This window comes from Carcharodon carcharias, chromosome 21 (genome assembly GCF_017639515.1).
Source record: "Carcharodon carcharias isolate sCarCar2 chromosome 21, sCarCar2.pri, whole genome shotgun sequence".
Lineage (NCBI taxonomy): Eukaryota > Metazoa > Chordata > Chondrichthyes > Lamniformes > Lamnidae > Carcharodon > Carcharodon carcharias.
This window is the reverse complement of record NC_054487.1, coordinates 63,076,543-63,100,347: the sequence shown is the minus strand read 5'-3', so window position 1 is coordinate 63,100,347 and position 23,805 is coordinate 63,076,543. Positions and strand designations below refer to the sequence as shown.

Below are 23,805 nucleotides of genomic sequence, written 5' to 3'. Positions count from 1 at the left end.
TTCGTTGCTCCCAATGCGGTCTCCTCTACATCGGAGAGACCAAATGCAAACTGGGCGACCGCTTTACAGAACATCTGCGGTCTGTCCGCAAGAAAGACCCAAACCTCCCTGTCGCTTGCCATTTTAACACTCCACCCTGCTCTCTCGCCCACATGTCTATCCTTGGCTTGCTGCATTGTTCCAGTGAAGCCCAACGCAAACTGGAGGAACAGCACCTCATCTTCCGACTAGGAACTTTACAGCCTTCCGGACTGAATATTGAATTTGAACTTGAACTTGATCTCCCTCCTCCATCCCCACCCCCTTTCTGTTTCTTCCCCCTTCCTTTTGTTTTTTCCAATAATTTATATAGATTTTTTTCCCACCTATTTCCATTATTTTTAAATCTTTTATGCCCTGCTAGTCTTTCCACCCCACCCCCACTAGAGCTGTACCTTGAGTGCCCTACCATCTATTCTTAATTAACACATTCGTTTAGATAATATCACCACCTTCAACGCCTCTGTGTTCTTTTGTTCTTTTGTCTGTGACATCTTTTGATTATCTGCTCCTATCACTGCTTGCTTGTCCCTACAATCACACCACCCCCCCAACTTCTGTGCCCCCCCCCCCCCACTTCTCTCCCCCCCCCCACTCCACCTTAAACCAGCTTATATTTCACCCCTCTCCTTAGATTCACTCAGTTCTGTTGAAAGGTCATGAGGACTCGAAACATCAACTTTTTTCTTCTCCGCCAATGCTGCCAGACCTGCTGAGTTTTTCCAGGTAATTCTGTTTTTGTTTTGGATATCCAGCATCCGCAGTTTTTTGTTTTTATACTCAGCACTGTTGGTTCATTAGTGGATAAAGCCCAAAATCAAAACACCAAAATCTATTATTAATTTACGTTTAACTGAAATTAATGTAAGAACATTATATTGGACCATGGGCCATAAAGCATTAAGTGGTCCTCAAAAACACTTCTGGATCTCTTGTAAAATGACCAGTTGGCCTCTGGAACTCTTGATGAAAGTGAAATCTAAAGGATGGGGATAATTAAAGGGGAATGTCAAAATAAAATGGCATAAATTCTGGAAGACTTTGGAAAGTCTAAACAGCATCTCAATCCATTAAGAACCTTTGCCAAGACCAAAGGGAATAGGGACTTAAAGATAATCCGAATAAGTGAAAGAAAAAGAGAGCTCAGCTGTAGCCATGAGTTTGCAGACAAGTGACAAAGCAGACATTTTCATTGACACCTGCTGAAGTGGAAGAGATGAGACATGAGGTATTTGTGAGGAAGTAACCTTTCTCACGCGTCATTCTCAACTCTGTAGGTGAACATTACAGTGCACTTGCAACTTGTATCCATGTTTAAGACCGCAGTTGGCTGTTATACTAGATGCCCTATTCTGCATGGTCACTGCAGTTCTTTGTGCAGCAAATAACATACATTTGCATCAATAACCAGGAATTTCCTCAGAGTGGATCGCACTCTGCTGCTGTAACTTCACCGGAGGTTGGGCAGAAACCTCACTGAACCTCGTAAACAGGATTTCTACTGTACTTCTGCTAGTGGAGTGGAAGCAGCTCTGAGGAAATTCATGGTGGAAGTCTCTGCTGATCCAGGCCCTGTAAAGATTGTCCCAATAATTGTTAGGTAAGTATGCCAGGGCTTGTGTGAATGGGGTTTCTGCCAAAGGTAATGCAGTGGAGCAGGAGAAGGCAGGAGGCAATTCATGCAAATGTTTTGTACTGTTTTTAACCACCAACTATAAGATATTCAGTATAAAATATCTATAGTCATTATTTGCAGGGTCAGCACGCTGAACTGAGAGTGAAATTTCAAAACAACTCAGACATTTATAAAAGCTGCAGTAACTTGTGTTGTAAAACCAGTTGCTATTTCTTGCAGATGATTTACTTTTTCTGTTCATGTGAAATGGAATAATGTATGTTAATCAAGCCTAGTCACCAGTACCGGCTTGAATAAATGTGCAATTTGTACAGCAGCATTTACAGCATGTTTTTATAGCTCCAGTAATAGTGTATTTGCAATCACATTAATCTTATTTTCTATCCCTGTGGAGCATTGCCAAGTACCATAAATGTTAGCATATTACTAATGAAATCTGTCCTTGCATTGAGCCTACTTGTGAGAGAAATAATACAACATATAATGTAGATATGTAAACCTTTCCATTTTTCTGCTTGTGATTTCTCCAGATCAGCAGGATGAGCAAATCCTGAAATCAAGCAACATAGCAGAGCTCAGCCCCGGGGCTATCGATGCAAGCCGCAGTGAGCACCATTCTGTCTTTAACAGCATGATGATGGAACGTATGACAACTGACATCAACGCACTGAAGCGACAGTATATTCGGATAAAGAAGAAACAGCAGCAACAGCAGGCCCATCTCATCTTTATCAAAGCAGGTAACGTATCACTCAGAACCACAGTAGCATTTCCAAAATTATTTACAGGATGTTGACAGATATTTAGTTTATAAAGGAAAACTCATCCACTTGCATTTTATATTGGTAAATTTGCATGCCTTTCATTGGTGAAAGGGAAATTATTGAACAAATAAAAACATTCACATTGTAGTAAAGCTTGTTTTTCAAAGGCAGAAGTTGCATATGTGTTTGTCACTTAACACGAGGAAAATCTTGAGCTATGAATTTGACCGAAAGGCCAATATTTGGATTGATGTATTGTTCAATGTGATGATATAAGGGATCGAAGCTAAATTTGTGATGTGCATGAAGGCCTACTGTTTTCTACAGCATACTGTTATAGCCATTAATTGCATTCTGACATTGTTGGTTTGGCTCCATGCTTTTTGTTTCCATTTTTATTTTTTACTGACCACTTTGAAAAGCTAAATACTATTGATATTTTTGACGATAATTTTGGAATTGAACCAGAAATAAAAGTTAGGTGGCTAACTGATTATTAGTAGAATTTGGTCACAACACAGCTCAAATGCCAACAGTGCAAGTGCCTTGCTGAGTATGTGAAGACACCAAGTTATCGCACCCATTAATCACCAGTGATGTCACCATTAGACAACTGAATTTGAACCTTCAATATAGTTGCAGCTCCAGTTGGAGCTTCCATGCCTTGGTTTCAATTCTAGCATTGACATATTTAAGCAACATAATAGCACTGAGTGGATTTCTAACTATTCAGGAGTAGCAAAGAAGGATGAAACATTTTGGCAAATCTAGGAAATGAGTAAAAGCATAGAATAATGAGAGGCTTTGATAACCTCCGAGTAAGTTGGAAAAGAAAGGGAGGGAAAGGGATAAAGGAGTGGAGGGTGTATACGAGTCCTGGTCAGAGTACACTTGCAATAATGTGTGCAATTGTGGCCTCTGTACTATAAAAAGAATATGAAGCCTTGGGGAAGGAGGCAAAATGACATCACTTTTGGTAACACCCTTGTGTAGATGTAGCTATCAGGAATGACTGAATAATCTGGGTCCCTTTCTCTGGAAGAGGGAAAAGCAATATGAGGCGAGATAGATTTTACATGGTGAAAATGTTTCCGCTTGTGGGGTAATACAGAATGGGGTGGGGGTGGCGGGGCAGAAATCTGAGAAAACCGTTGACAGATCAAAGAAAGAGTTTAGGAGCAATTAATGTACACAGAAGGTGGGGATATTGCACAACTCACCGCTGCATGGAATGATTGAAGCGGATAATATTCACAAATTTAAAGATAAGCTAGATGCATACATGAGGAGAGGAAATAAAGGGATTGGGGGACAGGATAGCAAGGAGGCATTAGAATAGTAGGAGACTCACAATGAGAAGAAACACCAGCGTAGATCAGTTGGGCTGAAAATCCTGCTTCTGTACTGTAGATTCTGTGTAACTTAGGGCGGGATTTCCTGGCCCTATCCACTGCAGTCTGGCTCTGCTGAAAGCCAATGGACTTTTGGCTGGGCCTCTGAATCTCCTGTGACGGGTCCCACCATGGTGGGGCTGGAAAATCCCGGCCTTAGTGGCGAGAAACCCTGAAGGTGACTGAGAACAATGGCTATACCCACAGTGTAGCCCATATGTGGCAAGTAGCACTTTTCCCCAAGTTCATTAGCAAGTGCACTGAACAGGTTTCTTTTTGATCTCCATGCTACTCGTAGTGCCAATGGCCAGGATTTCAGTTTCTGCATACCACAGATAGAAACTCTAACAAGAACAGGAAGGGTGATGGAATGGGGAAATGGATAACAGCGAAGGTGGGAAAATGGATTGCAATAGAAGAGAACGGGGAATGGATGGTAATGAGAGGTACATGGACAGATCCTGAGAGCAGTACATTTAGGATAAGTGGGGAGAAACTGGGAATGGTGCTTCACTGAGTTTGTGGAGAAGGAAAATGCAAAATTAAATTGAAAAAGACAAGGGAGAACTGTTCCTGTATGAACTAGGCTTGAAGGAGAGGAAAGTCTGAAGTGGTGAGGAGGGGGAGTTGACTGAAGGACATTGTCATTGTAATTGGTTCTGGAAGAGTAGAGTGCCTCTGTGAACGGTGACAATAGGAAGTTTGGGATTAGAAAGTAACTCTTGAGGTACATGACAGTGATGTTTTTTCTTTAGTTTAAAAACCTATTTATTTTGAAGTATATAAATGCTCAAAATAAACCAGGATGCTGCATTTGTATTGTAAAAATACTAAAAATTTTGCCTTCAATGTCTCAATTTCCCTTGAGATTTTGGGTATACCTACCACTTGCATTTAAAATTCCATGTGATTATTTGTTTCAACACAAAGCTATTTGTCAGTGATCTGCTTCTTGGGCAATGGTGTCAACTTTTCTGAGGTTGTTGGCCAATTTTTCTAGTTTTCTAGGTTGATGTGTATGGCAGTGAGCATAACTGTTCACAGCAGTGACAGGGGTTAGAAGCATCCACTGAACTTGGAGAACACAATAGAGTTTGCAGAAGATACAAAACCTTTCCACTGGCTTCTGTTGCAATTAACTTCACAGTCTAAGAACTCCTATCCTAGACAAAGGTTTCACTTTTTTATGCTGCTATTTTACTAGTTTAATGAGGCAACTTCAGCAACTGATAGCTTCAGCTGGAATTTAAATGTGACCGAGGACAACCATGTTAAAAGTACCATGAAACCCACCCCCCAATGGCCTACAGGATAAAAGCGCCAGTTAATATGGTACTAAGTCATATAGGCCAGAAGGCCACTGGTTCAATATCCAATCTGTGATGGGCTAGTAGATCTCACCGGTGGTCAGTGGAATTCTGTGATAAGTCACATCGCCAGTTAAGTAAAAGGGATAAAATAAACCCGGGTTTCCCTTTTTAATTGCGATTCAGTGACTCTGCTTGTTAGAAAAATCATATATGTGAATATTGGGTGGGAGCAGGATTAAGCCTGACTTTTACATCTTCCTTTTCCTACTGGTTGCTGACTCTCACTGCCTGGGTTCGTAAATAAAGGCTGGCCTTTTGGATTAGGTTCTGGACTGTGGAACTTGCTGGATGGGGGTGGGTGATTTTCATGGAAGAGAAAGGGTGAAAGTTGGCAAAATTAAAAAGGTCTGAGTGCAAAACACATACACAAAATACCAGTTTAAAAAGACAGGAAGGCATTTGGAACGAGGCATTTTCAGAACCATAACACCAATTCTAACATAAGGAGAATTTCTGGTTACCTTATTTGTAATATAAACGCTGTTCAGACTAACTCATTTTGTCCGGTTTAAAATTTTCTGTTTCTTTTATTAGGAATAGAAGATGAAATTAATCCTGGGATCATCCCAGATCCCAGAGACAAGTTGAATAATGCTATTGGAAGAAGTTAGTGTTTTATGATTTTATTTTTATTTCATTGTTTCATATCACAGTAATATATTGAGGTACTAAACATGAAAACATCTTTCCCTGTGTTGAACTTATCTACCGTCTCTCTTTTCCTCCCTCTTTCACTCTTTCAGCAAAACACCTTTTTTCCTCACATAACCATTCCTGTTTTGGAGCAACTCAGCAATTTAATGAATTGTCAAGTCTATCGCTCTCACAATATTAGTCCTTAAATAAGTTCAACCACCTAATCATATTTTAAAGCACTTTTTTTTGGTGAATATTTGTGATTATTATTGAGAAATGGACCATATTTTCATTTTTGGTAGTCTCGTGTTAGCACAAGATTTCCAGTGTTAAATGTCACACAGGGTGATGGGGGATGTTACTGATTTTGGTCGGAAACATAAGAAACACCAGGAACATTTTTCTTCCCCCTACAGAAGTGAAGGAAAGTTCAAGGCAGCAAATTAATGCACAGCAGGCCTATATCTCCTGACTGCCAGTTATAAAGCAGCAGTTAGAAGGTCCTGGAGAAAAGCAGTTTCCCACTCTTATTTGGGAAGGAGAAAAAATTCTTATCGCATTGGCTACTATACAAACTAATGAATACAATAACCAAGATTTCTGCTCCCCCCCCCCCCCCCCCCCCCCCGCCCCCCCACCACCACCACCACCACACAAATTCCTGGATGTAATTCTAAACTGATACTTTATAGACATCTCATATTTTCCAATTGAGATTAATCTCATCTGGAAGTAGGGTACTGCACAATCTGAGACTGTCCCCTGTAATCAGTGCTGACCCCAGCCTGGTTTCCAGGTTCAGCTTCATTAAAATATTATGGTGAGCTCCAGGCATCGGAAACACTTCTGAAGAGGTTGGTCACCTTTGGTCATCAGAGACCCCCAAGGTGAAATGATCAGAGAGGTGGAAACAGGCTCCCCCATCTATTATTACCAACTCCACTGCTCTACCTGTATGAAAACAGTACAGGAAGAAGTTTAATGACTGTACAAGGTTAAGCCAGGTAAGGGATCCCGGTGAATGTTCCATTAATGACTCACTTAACAATGACCTTTTTCCACACACTTTCTCTTTAAATCCTTTTCTTGAATGCTCCCGAGACAGAAGGATGCACCTTATACTTCATCTTTACCTGGAATTGTTCTCTCACCCACATCTTTAATGTATTTACTGCATAAGCAGTGTCCCATAAAATGCAACAGTTTGTTGCATGTATGCACGTACATCTATTTTGACTAACATCTGGAGGTGACTGTATGATATGATAACCACACCTACGTCTCACATTTTTGTACTCCTTTTGTTGGAGAGGACATCCCATAAGAAGACTGCTAACAACGAGTCTTTGTTCACCTTCTTCCTGTTCTGACAGAAGGTTGGGCCTTAGTTTCTGACCCTTCCAGCTTACGGGTTGCCCAGAAGAGTTAATCAAACCTGCTGCCATGTTTTTTTTTCTCCTTTCAAAGTAGCTTCACATATAACTCAACAGGTAGGAACATTTCGTACCCCTCCAGTGCAAATGGATAACAATCCACAGATGGATAAAACACCCCTATTTTCCCCAGTTTTTCTCAATAACAATATGGCTTTAATGCACATTCAGAAAATGCCATCAGTTTGCGGTCTTTTCTTGAATCTCTGCCAATTCACTTTTTGTGTCTGTGCTGGCTCTCTGTAAAAGCTGCTCAGCTAGTAGCAGTCCCCTGCCTTTTCCCCGTAATCCTGCAATATTTTTTCTCTTCAGCTGATTACAAATTCCCTTTTAAAAGTCCTAATTGAATCTGCCTCCACCACACTCTAAAGCAGTGCATTCCAGATCCTAACCACTCGCTGCATAAAATGTTTTTCCTCATATTACCTCAGGCTCTTCTAAAATCAAATTAATTTGGTATCCTCTGGTTCTCGACCCTTTCACCAGTGGGAACACTTTCCTCACTATCTATTCTGTCCAGACTCCTCATGATTTTAAACACCTCTATCAAATGTCTTCATAAGCTTCTCTAAGGAGAACAGCCCCAACTTTGCCAATCTATCCATGTATCTTAAGTCTCTCATCTCCGGAACCACTCTCATAAATCTGTTTTGCACCCCCTTCAAAGCCCTTGTAGTCTTGCTTAAGTGTGATGCCCAAAATTGGATACAACATGCCAGTTGAGGCTGAACCAGTGTTTCATAAATGTTCCTCCTAATATCCTTGCCTTTGTACTCTGTGCCTCTATTTATAAAGCCTAGGATTCCTTACTAACCACTTTTTCAACCTACCCTACGACCTTCAACAATTTCTGCACATATACCCCAGGTATATGCACCCCCTTCAGAATTGTATCCTTTATTTCCTATTGCCTTTCTTCATTCTTCCCACTAAAATGTATCACTTCACACTTCTCTGCTTTAAAATTTCATTTTTACATGTTTGCCCATTCCACCAGCCCGTCAATGTCCTCTTGAAGTCTAACATTGCTCTCCTTCCAGCTCACAATACTTCCATGTTTTGTGTCATTCACAGCTTTTGAAATTGTGCCCTGCACACCCAGGATAGGGTATTAACATAAATCGAGGGTTGGGTTTTCCACACCCGCTCGCCGCCGGGATCTTCCGGTCCTGCCACAAGTCAGTGGGCTTCTGGCTGAGGCACTGCCTCGCCCACGGCGGGTCCCACACAAGACGGGGCCGGAAAATCCCAGCTCAGGAAAAGCACTGGTTCTATGAGTGACCCCCGGGAAATCCCAAAATATACCTTCCTGTACTCTGACAAACAACCATTCATAACCACCTATTTTCAAATGCTTTTTGGTCAGTTTTACCAAGTTGATAGTTGCCAACATTGGAAAACTTGTTTTAATTTTCTTTTTTCTATCAACAGTTAGCATCAGGAACATTCAGATTAGATTTGGAATAAAGCCCTATCACCTCTGCCCCAACCTCGAAAGAGCATCATATAATGTGAATTTTCTTTGTGTACTAGAGTGCAAATGCCAGCTCCTGTTGAATTGAAGGCAGCAATGTGCTATGGACTTGTGCCCAAGCAGGATATGAGTTAAATCTGCTCTTTACATATTTGTTTAAAAGTTCATCCAAAGCTTATTAAGTTACAATGTAATGGTACAATAAAGTGATTTATGTTTTTATTTGAAGGTTCAGTATGAACTTTATGTCCAAGCTATGATTTATTTTGAAAATTTCAGGAGAAATGTGGAGGTGGAGCTCTGCAGTCAGAGGTTGTGACCATCCCTGTCATTTATTAACCAGTGGATTGTGTTTTATTGTGTGTTTCATAGGTGAAGGGCCTGCCACCACCATTTTGCCATCACAGATCAATCAAACTCCAATGATGAATCACTTGCTTCTTGGGAAGAAACTGAGAGCGACTAACAGGATCACCAGGAATGCTGTTATTCATGTGCCTGGGGCAAAAACCTCACAAGATGACATAAAGTCAAAGCTCAACTCACCATGGCGCACTCACATTCGAGTTCACCGGAAAAACCTAGCAAGGACCAAGAACCAGCTGAGCTACAGTGATACCATCGGACTAATGGAGGAACAGAGCGACATTACTAAAGAAAAAATTAATAAACCAGTGGAGGAATCATCCCTTAGCTCTACAGAAAGTACAGAAGCTGATAGCAAAAGCATTGAGGACCGAATATTGGCACAAGCAGATGGACAATCATCTGAATTAGTTTACAGGGATGCTAATGACAATGTGAACGTGATTCAGCACCAGCTAAAAAGACTAGACTTAAACCAGAGTGACACAACTGCAGCCGAGCCACCCAGTCCATCACCGAGCCAGGGGCACTCATCTGATTCTTCAGATTCTGAAAAAGGAATTTCAGACCTAGGGCACAGAACTAGCACTTTGAAGATTCAGCCATTCAGCCCTTTTCCTAGTGTTAAACCTCCCAGAAAATCAGCAGCAGCAAGAAATTTAGGATTGTATGGGCCAACTGAGAGGACCCCAACGGTCCATTTTCCCCATATGAACAAAAGTGTTAAGGGCAAACCAACGGGGACCAGGAAAGAATGATTAAGTTAGAGTAATTCTGTAACAACCATTTTGTTATAATTTATTCTTAAATTAAGATCTTTAAAAACATTTTATATCATGTGCAACATTAGAAGACCTACCCATTGTAAATAACAGTTTTAAAAATAAGTGGTTTAACTATCTAAGGTCAACTTCTAAAGTATTGCTGTATTAAATGTGTTTTCCAGAAAGTGAAGACCAACACTAAATGCACCATGATACAAAATTTACGGACAACTGAAGGAAAACAAAACAAAGCACTAAAGGCAATGTAATATAAAAAGATCTAGAATTCTTCAAAATTGCTGTCTATTGCTATTGTATAATGTGATAATAAAAAGTACTGTTTACAATTTCAGCTACAGATTTATTTTCGTATTTTAATCTTCAGATAGAAATCAAAATCTTGATGTTTGTGGGTTCATACCAGTTTGCAAGCTTATCCAATTTTTGTTCTATTTATTGTATAATTACCTTTGGGAGTCTGCTCCATGAGGAAATATGGGACTATTGATAAGAACTCAGTCAAGCCTATGCATTTTTAAACCTTCCTTGCTCTCTACAAGCATTACTTTGCTCAAATATTATTCTGCAGCCTTTTGGACATATTTATTTCAGACATGGGTACAGGGCTCCCACGGGTGGTTCACTGGGTAAATGTACCAGCTAACGTGACAGAGGAGTGGAGTCATGAAAACTCAGTGGACCTTTAAAAATTGGTGGGGCCTGGATGCAAAAGTCCCACCCCCATTTCCAACAGATCCAATATTTTGCTCGTAGGGGAAAGGGGGCAGGGCGTGATCCACACAGGTGGGAAACCCAAACTCCATAGGGCCAGTTGAACCTAGTGCTGGGTTCAAACAGACCGCACTTTGGCTGGTCCAAGGGCCTTAACTTTGATGGGGCGAACGTAAACACCCTTGAAGGGCAGGTAAGGTCTGTATAACTGTTATGATCTGAAGTTTTTTTTTAAATTGCCCTGCTCTTTAAACTTTAACAGGTACAGCCTGTTTCTTTTAATTACAGCTTAGGAAAAAATACCATCTACTGAACTGCTTTGATTGACAGGCATAAATTAGAAAAAAACATTAGCATGTGGTAATACAGTTTCAATAGAGCCCTTCACCTATGTTTGTTGACATTTCCCCAAGGGCAATCATTATGTCCTTATGAATGTTTGGCTGAGTTTCAAATGCTACAATTATCTCACCACAGGGTTCTGAGTTTATGGTTTGACAGTTTAAAGAATTAACTGTCTCCAATGGGAACTGAATAATTTTTTTTGCTTTCACGAGGCGTTAACCACTTGGAGATTTTAAAACTTTGTGTTTATGAAAGGGAGTTTTTTTTCACCATCAAGTGTGTAGGAATGAGAGCTGTATTTTCTATTTTTTTCAGCTCCACATGGTTCATGAGGTCTGCCTATGGTGGATACTCAGTGAGTGACTATGGAGGTGGCATGGAGGGTATAAGGGGGGGGGTGCGGGTTGCATGAGCATGAGAGCAAGGGTTAGAGGGCCTAACAACTTCCAAAATAACAACAAACTCCCAGTGAACCTAGGCAAGTCTTCTAACCATCCCACCTCGACACTTGCCCGCCCCTGTGGCTGCCTGTGCTCTGCTTCGGAAGTTGCCAGGTTTGACTCCATCCCACACCTGTGCTCCCCCACCTCAGGGAGTGAAAGTCATGCATTTTGGGTTTTTTTTTTTAAAACCAGGACAGGTCCAGTGAGTCAAGGAAATTTGCCAACTCGAGCCACCCGCCTTGCTAACCAAAACCAAGCCCTGAGTTTTACAGAGCAGGAACTTCCCAAGTGAAAGGTCTTTGCTGGGTTGGGTGACTTCAAAGAGAGAAACAAGTCAGTCTTGACTTTGCCTTTCAGTCACTAGTCAGCTTCAGTCACAGCACCACCAGAAGTGTGGCAGGTTGTCCTATAATTTGTGCTGATACCAGTGAATGTCTTGGGTCAACTAATTCAAATAATTTCGAGCAGGCTCCCAGAGGGAGATCTGCTCCTGAACGGGCACACCGGTTATGAGAAATGGTATGTTGAATGCTATTTTGTGCATAAATGCACTGAATTCTACTCCACTAACACTTAAATTTATTTTAGCGCAATATGCTGCAACGTTCACCCATTTCCATCTGCAGATCTGATCTTATTATTCAAATAAGTTTGGAAAATTTCCATCAACACAATGTACCTCTTATTCAAAAGATTGTAGTATTTTCCCCTTTTCTACAATCCTTACAATCTCAGTCCTGATGACAGGATTGTTATTTTTTTTGTCTTTCACCTATAAGAAAAGCAAGTACACAAATTTCCTGAAGCCAACTCCACAATGATGTCCCATGTACTGGATACAATCCAGCATCAAACTGCTAGTAAATCACCATAGCTTGGAATTGGTTGCCCTGTATCACTTCTGTCAGATCTTAGAGAAACGAAAAACAAATGTCTATTTGTATCGTGCCAATTCTGCTGAATCCGAAAACATAAGGTCTATTGAAGTTATTGTTAAGTCTCTATCCCTAATTTAGACCTTATTTTTAAATCCCCCCAATGGTTTCACCTACCCCCAACTTTGTCATCTCTTCCAGCCCTATAACCCTCAGTCATTTCTGCACTCTTCCAATCCTGGCATACCCACCCCCACATCCCTGTCCCCACTAAACCAATCTGTCTCTTTGCTTGTGAAAAGCTTTGAAATGCTCTCTCTTTGACCATTTGTCCTTATATCTCCTTATATGAATCAATGTCAAATCTTGTTTAGTAACGCTCTTGTGAAGTGCCTTGGGACATTTTACTACATTAAAGGCACTATATAAAATGCACATTGTTGTTGATGATTGGTGACTGGGGAGAGGGGAGGTAAATTCACACCGGTAATTTGAATTTGTGTGGTGGGTTTCAAACACAGAGTAATGTGATCTCATGAAAACGGCAGATAAACACGCATCAGAATCCCAAATAACAGGCAAGTATAAGAATGCTCCAATCCAATGTTATGGTGCCAGTGACACTATGCAGCTGTTCTCATAGGTATTGAAATGTAGACATTACACAATACAAAGCAAAGAAAATATAAAGGAGCTAATAAATGAATTCAATGTAAATGTGATTTAATGATAAATAACAAATTTTAAAGACTTGAGAAACACACTCCAAGATTGAAGGCCATTAATAGCATCCAAAATGATAAAGACTTTCAAAAATTGATTGGGTGGTGTAAGTTCTCATTCAAATGGATGATATCCAAGGGCAAGAATATTCATATCCAGAAAAACAGATGAGAAAGGAAGAAATTGGCGTATTTGTAGTGTAATACTTGCTCCGTGTAAAGAACTGACTCAAAAGAGATTTTAACCTTTTCAAAACCCACCTACTTGCAGGGTTAAAATCAGGCCCAATATGAGATTCAAAAACAATCAATAACTGAAGATTGCTTTGTTGATCCGCAGTCTGATAAGACGAGGACGGACCATTATTGCGGGAATAATATTCATCCCAAAGACTGTGGCCTAATATTGCTTCCCCCTAGTGTCCAGAAAATCCATATTTCCTAGGCGGTATGAGAGAAAAAGGAAGTGCACGCATGTTACATCAGGCACATCCCTCTTTTGTATTGTTTGTGATTTCTCAAACATCTACAGCCTGTTCTGTGAACAGATATGGGGCAAGGGATACATAGAAATGTGTCAGAAAGGTGCCCATTTTCAAAAATGCTCAGAAGGTCTGGCAATGTGCTTGTATGCAAAATCAGACAGTCTGAGGAAGACAGGAACAAGGCATATGTGGCTGCAGAGCAAGCACTCCCATTTTCTTGTAGCCTCCCAACAGTTCTTCCGGTCAAATGGCTTTCTGACTGCTATCCTTCAACAGCAATTAGAATTCCCAGAGTCTGACGGCTCTGTTGGTTATGCAGTTGGGTTCATCAAATTTTGAGTGCACTTTGCTGTCCACTTCTTGGGTAAATCATGGCCCATAATTCTCAGGAGACTAGAATCTGTATATAAAAAAACTCTTTTGAACATCCCCTTAAAATATTAAATCATTCTGCAAACTGTTTGAAATTGAGAAACTCTGGCAAAAGGAAGTTAATTATAATTTCAGATCGTCAAGAAAGGAAGACTTGCATTTATGTGGCGCTTTTCATGACCACCCGACATTTCAAAGCCCTTGACAGCCAACAAAATAGCTTTGAAGTGTAGTCACTGTTATAATGTAAGAAACACAGCAGCCAGTTTGAACACAGCAAAGCCACATTAACAAAGGAGTAATGCTAAAACAAGATTGCGATGGCAAAATGAAATGTTGTCTTCTGTTCCTAATAGAAATGGTGCACTAAGTTTTAAATTATTAACTGTTTCTGTACTTCACGCTCAGGTTTTCGACCTCCCTTAACAGATTTGGAGAATTCTTGAGATCAGCATGCAATGACTTTGGTAGTTCCAACTTTGCGTAATCTTCCGACTTTACTTGTTTACGAATAGATTGCAAACAGCAGTCCTTCAGTGAATATACTGTAAAGAAAAAGTTTGTTACACACTGGGATAAGGGTATTTAAATGTTTTAAAAATTCAGGCTTGTCAAGCTATTTATCATCAAGCAAGGACTTGAGTCCTGAAACAATTCTAAGGGTCAACAACTAAGCTAACTACAGTCAAATAACTACTGTTTTGCTGGACTGAAAACAGAAAATACTGGACATTCCCAGTAAGCACCTTAAAGAGACAAATATGCTAATATTTTTGGTTCAAGTTCAATCATAGTTTGCAAAGACTTGTGTAATCTCAGCCAAATAATGGAGTTGCTATAGTTATTCTCAATGTCCTAGATGAGAGGAGAAATAAATCATCCTGTTTTTTACATTAATAAAGGTTTTGCTTCTGGCTATTTGTTGGTCACTAGACTCCAGCAATTACAACAATTATTCTTTTCAGAAATTTAGACGTTGAGTGAAAGGAATCTTTGATGTTCTTCCCCATGACAAGGTTTTTCCACATCCTGCCTTTTTATGCTGTCTCTTTCGATCTTCCACTGCAGTTATAAAGGAAATCGGGATCAATCCCATGGAAATTCTACCCCAACTTTAATATGTTTGAACAAAAGTCATGGAGATTGTTATGAATTTGGGTCTGCAAAAAAGACCTTAAGTTTCAGTGATGTCAGCCACTCTCATCAACAGTCCAAATGCTCTACTTTCTGGAAGTTAGCTCATACTGTCCTAAGCCTGAAATTAAAAGCAAAATACTGTGGATGCTGGAAATCTAGAACAAAAACAAAAATACCTGGAAAAACTCAGCCCGTCTGACAGCATCTGCGGAGAGGGATACAGTGACGTTTCGAGTCCGTATGACCCTTCATCAGAACTAAGACACATAGAAATAAGACGAAATATAAGCTGGTAGAAGGGGGTCGGACAGGAGAGCTCAATAGGGGGCCAGTGATAGGTGGAGGCCAAGAAGAGACTGCCAAAGATGTCCTGTCACTTGCCATTTAACCACACCACCCTGCTCTCATGCCCACATGTCCATCCTTGGCCTGTTGCAATGTTCCAGTGAAGCTCAATGCAAACTGGGGGAACAGCACCTCATCTTCCGACTAGGCACTTTACAGTCTTCCGGACTTAATATTGAGTTCAACAATTTAAGATCATGAACTCTCTCCTTCATCCCCACACCTTTTTCAATCCCCCTTTTTCCAATAAGTTATAATTTTTTTTTTTAACAACTATATTTTTTTTCTTTTCCCTCCTATTTTTAAATTTATTTCGATCTATTGTTTCATCTCCACCTTTTAACCCATTTCGATCCCTTCCCCCCACCCCACCTGCACTAGGGCCACCTGCCACTAGCTTGCTTCCCTTAATGTCCCCATTAGCACATCCTTTAGTTAACATCACCACCGTCAACACCCCTTTGTCCTTTTATCTATGACATCTTTGGCAGTCTCTTCTTGGCCTCCACCTATCACTGCCCCACTATCGAGCTCTCCTGTCCCACCCCCTTCTACCAGCTTATATTTAATCTCATTTCTATATGCCTTTGTTCTGATGAAGGGTCATGTGGACTCAAAACGTCAACTGTATCCCTCTCCGCAGATGCTGTCAGAGCTGCTGAGTTTTTCCAGGTATTTTTGTTTTTGTTCTGTGTGGTAGTGAGATCCAGGGGAGCACAAGTAAAATCCCCTTATACTCTGGACTGGATGTCTTTGGGATGATTCTGCAGCTGACCATAAGTCTTAAGGAATAAGGCTGGGATGCAGATATTTTTCAGTTGGTCGTGGGCCTAAGATGCAGGACCAGACTCAAGATGTCTTTTGGCCTGCAATGGGGCCTGAAGAATTGGGCAAACCAGGAATATTTTAAAATTAATTTTCTTTCTGATCTCGGAAGCATAGCTAGGTCAATTTTCAATAATGAGATTTTTTTTTAAAACCATTTATCACCCATTTGAAATAATGACTGGACAGTAATGAGGTGGCAGATTTTTCTCATCCTAGCTAGGTCATTTGAAATGCCCCCACTGATACCCATCTGCGACTAGCTAATGGCATTGGGAATAAAAACAGAAAATGCTGGAATTACCCAGCAGGTTAGGAAGCGCCTGTGGGGAGAGAAACAATGAACACTTCAGGTCTGCGACCTTTCATCAGAACTGAGAAAAGCTAGAAACTTAATAGGTTTTGATGAAATGATAAGGGGTTGGGGTGGTGTTGGAGGTGGGTAAAAGAACAAAAGGGAAAGTCTGTGATAGGGAAGAGCAGGACAGATTAAATGGCAGAAATTTAATGGTACAAGGGGAGTAGTAACGGAACAAGAAACAAAGGATGTTTCTAGATGAGGTGTGAATGGCAGAATAGCAGCTGTCTGAATGCAAAAGAATACAGGTCAAGGCAGAGGTTATACCTCTATATCGATTCCACAAGGCTGTAAATTACCCAGTAGAAAGATGAGGTGCTGTTCCTCGAGCTTCTGTTGAGCTTCACTGGAATGCTGTAGCAGGCCAAGGTCAGAGTGAGTGCAAGGCAGAGAATTAAAATGACAGGCAGCAGGACACTCACGGTCATGTTCATGGACTGAATGGAGGTGTTCTGCAAAGTAGTCACCCAGTCTGCGTTTGGTCTCTTCAATAGAGGAGACCACATTCTAAGCAGCAAATACAGTATACTAATTTATTTTACTCTTTCATGGGATGAGTGTGTCCGGGCAAGAGGGGCATTTGTTGCCCATCCCTAATTACCCTCAAAATTAGTGGCTTGCTAGGCTATTTCTGAGGACAGTTAAAAGTCAACCACATTGCTGTGGATCTGGAGTCATGTGTAGGCCAGACCAGGTAAGGGTGGCAGATTTCCTTCCCTAAAGGGCTTTAGTGAACCAGATAGGTTTTTAACATCAATCGATAATAGTTTCATGGTCACCATTAGGCAACCTTATATTCCAGATTTGTTACTTGAATTTTAAATTCCACTAACTGCTGTAGTGGGATTCAAACACATGTCGCCAGGGCATTATCCTGGTCTTTGCTTCACTAGTTCAGTGACATTACCATGATGTCATCATCTTTCCCTAAAATTGGAAGTAGTGCAAATAAATCATTTTTTGACTTGAAGGAGTGTTTAGGGCTTTAAACATTGAGAAGGGAGCCGGTAAAAAGGCAAGTGTTGCATCTCCTGTGTTTGCGTGGAAAGATGCCCTATGAATGGGGAGGGGTGTTGGGTGTAACTGAGGAGTGGACCAGGGCTGTGTGGAGGGAATGGTCTCTTTGGAATGATGAAAGGGGTGGGTGGGTGTTGTGTTTGGTTCTGGCATCATGCCAGATGTGACAGAAATGGCAGAGGATGATTGGGGTGGTGGGGTGGGAGGTGAGGACAAAGGGAACTTTATCATAGTTCCAGAAGGGAGGGGAAGGGGTGAGAGTGGAAGTGCGTGAAACAGAATGGACACAGTCAAAAGGCCCTGTCAGCCGCCGTGGGGGGAATCCTTTATGGAGGCAAAAGGAAGATACATCAGAAGTACTGGTATGGAAGGTTGCATCATCTGAACAGGTGCGACAGAGGTGGGGAAACTGGGAGAACAGAATAGAGTCCTTACAGGAAGTGGGATGTGAGGAATTATAGTCAAGGTAACTGTGGGAGACCGTGCTCTTGTCGTGAATATTGCTTGATAGCTTATCTCCGGGAATGCATCCAGAGAAGTCAATTTAAGGGGAGGGAAGAATCAGAATGGGCCATATGAAGCTGAGAGGAGAGAGGAAATTAAAAGCCAAGTCAACAAAATATTTCAGTTCAGCATGAGACCAGGATGTGGCATTGATGTAGTTACAATGTACCAGAAAGAAAGGTGATTGAGGTGGTTGGATTAGGACTAGAACAAGGAATTTTCCACATATCCCACAAAAGGGCAGTCATAGCTAGGACTCATGTGGGTACCCACAGCAATACCATTTACCTGGAGGAAGTGAGCAGAGTTGAAGGAGAGGTTGTCAATGTGAGATCCTGTTCAGGCAGGCAAAGGAGGGTCGTGGTGGATGGAGACTGTTTGGGCCTCCGTTCAAGGAAGAAGAGGAGAGCTTTCAGACTGTCCTGGTGTGGTAGGGAGGTGTAAAGGAATTGGACGTCCATTGTGCAAATGAGGCAGTTAGGGCCAGGAAATTGCAAACTGTTGAAATGACAAGGGCATCATAAGTGTCATGGATGTAGGTAGAAAGAAAGTGGATAAGGGGAGAAAATGGACGAGATTGAAGAAATCAGTTCAGTGGGAGCAGGCACAGGCTGAAAAGAAAACAGATTCTGGGATTTTGTGGTTTGAACGGTGAAATGACATAGTTGCTTTACCAACTGAGCAATAATGGAACAGTGAGGGGAGATTTTTAACTTGATAGAGAAATATTTCAAAGTAATCGCTGGAAAAAGTAAATTAATAAATGAACACCACCATTTTGGCTATTAAGCAAGGTATTTAGACACTGCAGATGTTTCTGTAGTTGACAGTGGGTCTAAGAGCTAATGGCAGATCCACTGCCAGTGATGACTGATATGAGTTCAGCTAAACATGAAGTTGTTTGTGCTGTATTTACCTGGAATTATGATGCAAACAAGCATGTAAACAGGACCATCTTCATCATACTGTGCAGCTGTTGGAAAATATATCTCATCCTTATTTATAAGCAATTTGTCTCCAGTGTCTGCATCCCGAAAAATCCAAGGATGAGCTGAAAAAAAACAAAATGAGCTTGGCATCAAGTGACGGACTGTCTGTCAGTATCTGATGCCCCATATGAGACCTGCCACAATTATAAATACACTGTAATTCTGTTCTAGAAGTGATTTTACAATGTTGAGCAATTCAGCCCCCTTATAATACAACACACAATAGAAAAACTGCAGCATGACTGTATTTGGCCACTGAGCCTTCTCTACTGTTGGTGTAGGTCTGTATAGGCAAGGCAACAAAAGAATGAAATCACATCACTGGCATGGACAACCATTCTCACTCAAATTGTTCACTTTTGCACCCAACAGTAATGTTTATAAAAATGTGAACATTAGAATACTAAAAAAGTTGATGAACTTTACTGCATCAGATTGGAGCAAGATAATGCTATCTTCTAGTTGAAACCTGACCAGATCAAAAGCTATCATTGTTTTCAGCTGTTTCGCTACTCATTCACTATTTTTTTTTTTTACAGGACTCAACATAATGCTTTTCATTTTTCAATTCAAAACAGCTGTAAAAATGTTTATACTGTACTTATATTCAGTGTATAAAGACACTAGTCCATAAATTAGCAGTTGGACATCTAATGATGCCACAGTAAAATAATAACTAAAGATTAAAAACAATTTGTTACCATTTTTGCCTCAATAAAAATGTTATCTTGTCTATGTCTTTATTACCGCTTTATTTTGCGATGTATTTGACTGGCCTTTGCCAGAGTTCCGTTCCAACACAACGAAGATCCCTCTGCTCCATTGTTAAATATCTAACCCGGCTGGCAGTCAGAAACTCACTCAAATGGCCTTTCTTCATGCAGCTAGACAATGATCATCAACAAGCTAATTTCACGAAGGCATTAGGAAAATTAAAGTTTAATGTCACCAATATCCACATGCATGCACTTTCTAGCAAACCTTCTAACAGCATTGTGGATTTACCAATTGATTATCAGTATGAACGGCAGATAGGTGGGAAGGGATATTTTCTTTGACCACTTGATTTATGTGCCATTTCTGGAGGTAATGCTGTGACATAAACATGGCAATACTAGCTAGTGTCTTTGGAGACCATGAGGTCCACCTTAGATGACTTTCTAAGAGCTGTCCAATGACACAGGACAACAGAAAACAAATATGCTTCTGATGGTGCTGGACCATGTTGACACAATTGTAGTCAGACTGACAGTACAGGCCACGGTCAGAAAATCTTGGTCACTACTTTTAAACAGCAATCTGCACAATCTTGAGCATCTCCTGTGGTTTCAGTGTCAATGCCAGCATTTTGAATTAATCCTGAAAAATGAAAATTTCACAGCAAATGGAATATTACTACGAAGCTCTAAGCTCACAATTTCAGAGTGTCTTCAAGGAAAAACTAGAGCACCCGAGTATGAATCTGTAATATGAGGGAACCCTTAGAAAAACATGTCTGATTTTATAATTACAACAAAAGGTGTGGGGAAACTCCTCCATAATACTGATCCATATAAAACTGATGATGGCATCCCAAACCATGCACTTAAAACTGCAGCCAGTGAATTTGCACCATTATTGTTCCAATATATTTTTCAACAATCCATAAACACCAGAGAGAGTTGGCTGCCAACTGGGCTACAAGCTAACGTCTCTCCAACTTACAGAAAAAACCCCCATACCAATCCAGCAAACTACTAACATTTTTGCTTACTGATGTTTGCTGTAAACTACTAGAACACATCATTACAGTCAGCTAATGAGACATCTTAAAGGACAGAATATCCTTATTGACAAACTGCCGGCCTTTTGTAAAGCCAGATCAACAGAATCACAACTTACCCCTAACAACTGTGATCTGACCTATAACCTTGACAATTGCATCACCACAGATCAGGCTATTTTAGAGTTTTCCCGTGGGTTTTGACCATGTATTTCACCTGAGCCTACCAGACAAACTAGATCATGAAGGAGTCTGAGGAAATACTAAGCAATGGTTAAGAACATTTCTTACCAAATGGCAACAAAGAGTCACAGTAAATGGGTATATGAAACTGGAAACCAGTCTTAAGTGACTTGCCCCAAGGTACCATCCTGGGCCCACCATTGTTTCTCCTCTTTATAAAATGACATCTAGGATCGAATATCAAGCACAACCACACACTTTGCAGATGACTGCCTATTCTATAGAGCCATTACTGAAGCAGATGAGGTTAACCTTCAGGAAGATCTAAATAATATCCTCAAATGGACCAAATTACTGGTTGGGTGGGGGGGGGGGGGGGGGATGAAATTCAATGTAGAAAAATGTAACATCATGTGAATCAACAACACTCAATGTCCATCAGTACCCAAATACATAATGCATGATTCCCTCTTCAGAATTACTAAAGAATGCCATTATTTAGGAATCCATTTTCAAAATGATTTTAGGTGGAACGTACAAAGTCAACAAGCAGCTTCCATGGAATCAAAAATGCTTGGGTTCATGAAATGGAACCTCCATAGTTCTTCAACTACAGTAAAGGAAATTCTGTTCTAATGTTTGGTTAGAGTATGTTGTAGCTACTTGGGACCAGTGTACTGCTGAAATCATTACCCTCCTTGATAGAAAGCTCAACGCCAGTTTATTACAAGTAATTATTTGCGAGATTCCAGTGTTTCCCCAATTGGTCATGTTGCTAGGCTGGCAAAGAAAAGCCCATAGGTTGACATGCCCCACTAACATTTTGAATGGGCAATTAAATATTTCTAAGCAGTACATTAAGCACAGGAGTGACTGAGCTTTCAGAGTTCAAAACCAGCAGCTCCAGCTGTATGCACCCCGACATGTTTCCTTAGCTAACTCCTTTTTCCCCCCCACAAGAACAATTCATGAGTGGAACAATCTTCCACAAACCTTAATTCCCAGGCCCTTCAAAAGGATTAATTTTAGGAAAATCTGTTGAGCTTTTTTAATGCGACCATCAACTACACTCATTGTGCACCTCCTGTGAACATTCCTTGGTCAAAGTCTATGAGGGGAAACCTTACCAAGTACCACGTTATATAACCATTTCCCCTTAATTATAAAACACACCATTGGATTTTTTAACAGCTTTTAAATTTGGTCATCAAACTTTCACCTTCTCCACTGTCATTATCAAGATTGCTGCAGGAAAATCAACAGAACTTCTGAGGATGTATCTGGTTCTGTCATTTACTCTGTAAAATGGATGGTCCATTGCAGTGTTAACTTGAAACCCAGCAAAGAAACAACATTTCAGCCGATTAGGTGAGCATGAATTACAGGTGAGGTAATTTAAATATTTCAGTTAATATTACAGCAACTATTAAAAACGAACATTCTACCCATTACTGGGTTACATCAAAATTAGATTTTTTCAAATCAGCTTTCAATACATTGAAATAAATATATTTTTAGCCGCAGATATAGTGTTCCCAAGATATACTGAAATGCAATGCAACCTGTGACTGCAAGACTCCTTGGAAAGTAAACACTTGATACATTAAGCAACTCCAGGTGTATAAGAAATTGTATAGGGGTTATCCGATATCCTATATGCAGCTACAGAAACGTCGTTCAACTTCAAAAAGGGAGAGGGCTGTTTAATAGAGCAAACTGTACCTTAAAGCTATTCAGTTCCTACCCAGCTACTTACTCCGATATGTGCGCATATGCAGGGTGCCTCCCGGAGGAATGTCATCATAATTCTGAGGAATTCCGTCGAAATTAATCCACCAAGGCCTTGCAATCCGCGGGCTCCGATTAACAAATTTAACATAAGTAGCTTCATCTGAATTCAGGGACCTAAGCGCACGGATCGACTGCCTGCCTATGACCAATGCCATCCTGGTTTAAAGCACGGCAATGCCGTCCCCCGTTAATTGCTTTCACTTTTAAACCCAGGAAGTGCCCAACTCAAAGGTAGAGGCCAATTATCCCGAAAGATTCAACTTGTTCTCAAGATGCATCGTAATTGGGGAGGTAAAACCGAGGGGGGTGTGGCATGGGGAAATGGGAACTGAGCCAGGAAGAGCCAGCTGTGGATAAAGACAAGTCGAGGCGTAAGAAAAAAACTTAGGTTAAAGTTAGTAGCAGTAAAGGCTGTAGAAATATATGCAGACAACAAAGAGACTATGTGTTCTCAAACCAAGAGGCCCAAGGATCCCTCGAAATTGGTCCTGGGGCCTCATTTGAATAATTGAGCTGTGTAATGTTGGGGGGAGGGCAGCAGTACCTGCACAAACAATAACCCTCAGGTATACAGGGGTTGGAGCGGTCAAGAGAATTCTTGATCCACAGAAAGGTTTTATTTTAAATTAAAACTTACTGCAAGTCATGGACAATTGCTAGGGAGATGACCCTTACTTCTGCAAAGGCAGGACAATCAACATCCTGGGGGGTACCATTGACGAGAAACTGGACTAGTTATATAAATACTGTGGCTACAAGAGCAGGTAAGAGGCTAGAAATCCTGCTGCGAGTAACTCACCTCCTGACTCCCCAAAGCCTGTCCACCATCTACAAGGTACAAGTCAGGTGTGTGATGGAATACTCCCCACTTGCCTGGATGAGTGCAGCTCCAACAATACTCAAGCAGCTTGATACCAGCCAGGACAAAGCAGCCCACTTGATTGGCACCCCATCCACAAACGTTCACTCCCTCCACTACTGACGCACGGTAGCAGCAGTGTGTACCATCTACAAGATGCACTACAGGAATTCACCAAGGGTCCTTAG

At 40.9% G+C, this 23,805-nt stretch overlaps 2 protein-coding genes across 5 annotated transcripts in view; one reads left to right on the top strand and one right to left on the bottom strand.

Moving 5' to 3' along the window:
- tbc1d30 (TBC1 domain family, member 30) overlaps positions 1-10,225 on the top strand; it is a 90,453-nt gene extending 80,228 nt beyond the window's left edge. For 2 of the 4 annotated variants that reach the window (XM_041215579.1, XM_041215581.1), the window contains 3 exons: positions 2,206-2,415; positions 5,735-5,806; positions 9,116-10,225. In XM_041215579.1, the coding sequence (XP_041071513.1) occupies positions 2,206-2,415; positions 5,735-5,806; positions 9,116-9,867 (1,034 nt within the window). In that variant the 3' untranslated portion in view covers positions 9,868-10,225. The remainder of the gene's footprint in view (positions 1-2,205; positions 2,416-5,734; positions 5,807-9,115) is intronic. The other 2 variants (XM_041215580.1, XM_041215582.1) reach the window with 1 other exon arrangement.
- Positions 10,226-12,970: 2,745 nt separating this feature from the next.
- On the bottom strand, positions 12,971-23,206 carry vhll (von Hippel-Lindau tumor suppressor like). Its single transcript, XM_041215583.1, has 3 exons — positions 22,724-23,206; positions 18,950-19,084; positions 12,971-14,392 (listed from the first exon to the last, which is right to left on the bottom strand). The coding sequence occupies exons 1-3, from the start codon at positions 22,911-22,913 to the stop codon at positions 14,229-14,231; spliced, it is 489 nt and encodes a 162-aa protein (XP_041071517.1). The 5' UTR covers positions 22,914-23,206; the 3' UTR covers positions 12,971-14,228.
- Positions 23,207-23,805: the final 599 nt, after the last annotated feature.